Raw genomic sequence first — 1074 nt, 5'->3', positions numbered from 1 at the left:
ATGTATATATGATGGGTACATAGATTGGCAAGAATCCTCTTCATGTCTGTATAGTCTGAGGTGAAGGCCCTACCCTGGCTCTACCTCCATAGGAATGCTGTCATGGGACACATTGCTAGGCAACTTTTCAAATCCATATGTTGTTTCAATACTTTCCTGTGTTTCACAGCTCAAAACAGATTCTAGAATTCATTGATTTGAATCTGAAACAAAACAAGGGTCACTAATGAAGGTGGTAATTGTATCATCTTCTATTTCTATTTTTAGCTGAAGGGTCTACCCAATAGTAAGGACTTTTCCTAATTCTTCATCCTTAGATTCAGACTCTTCCTTTGGTAAAGGCTTCTTGCGACCAGATGGCTTCGTTGATGGGCTAGGTTATGCAGGAGGATATAACACAAGGTTTTTAGTAACCTGCCCATTTGAGATAACCATATTCCCAGAATGACACCCAATGTAGGCATCTACTGTTGCCAACCACGGTCTTCCAAGAATCAAGGGATGGCCACCAGCTGGGGAGTACGTTTGTAGTACTAAGAAATCCATAGGGTAATGCCATGAATCAACTGAGATTGTAATGCCTTCTAACTTCCCTATAATTTTGACTGTAGATCTATCTGGAAACTCTAACACCGTAGGTGTATGTTTCAGGTTTCGAAGACCCAATGTATGCATAGCATCAACAGTGATGACATTTATAGCAGCACCCAAATCTACCAGCACATTTGGAATTTCCACTCCATTAATTTTCACATTTAGAATTGGGTTCCCCGGGTCCCCATACTTCATAGGCATATCCTTTCCCATCATAAAATCTAGTAATTTTCCCATCACATGAATGGTGAGTGGGTCCCTTGATTTCTTTCAAGGATTTTTAACACAATATCCCTAAGCGTTTTTGCATATATGGGTACATCCCTCATAGCTTGTAACAGGGGATCTTAACAAACAAATTTTGTAACTCCCCTAATAGGTCAAACTCATCTTGAGGGATCTGTCTACTCAAGGCCAATCTTTCAGAATAGGGCGGGTCAACTTGGTGTTCTTGAGTAATTAGCAGTTGAGGAGATGTCT

At 40.4% G+C, this 1074-nt stretch overlaps 1 protein-coding gene across 1 annotated transcript; it reads right to left on the bottom strand.

Moving 5' to 3' along the window:
• Positions 1-378: 378 nt before the first annotated feature.
• LOC149220292 (uncharacterized) lies at positions 379-807 on the bottom strand. Its single transcript, XM_089387040.1, has one exon. It carries the CDS (start codon positions 805-807, stop codon positions 379-381), a length of 429 nt encoding a protein of 142 aa, XP_089243166.1.
• Positions 808-1074: the final 267 nt, after the last annotated feature.

The sequence above is a fragment of the Pinus tabuliformis genome, chromosome Q (assembly GCF_031772625.1).
Source record: "Pinus tabuliformis cultivar Carrire ecotype Pingquan chromosome Q, CPIR1, whole genome shotgun sequence".
Classification (NCBI taxonomy): domain Eukaryota; kingdom Viridiplantae; phylum Streptophyta; class Pinopsida; order Pinales; family Pinaceae; genus Pinus; species Pinus tabuliformis.
This window is presented reverse-complemented; position numbering and strand designations above follow the sequence as displayed.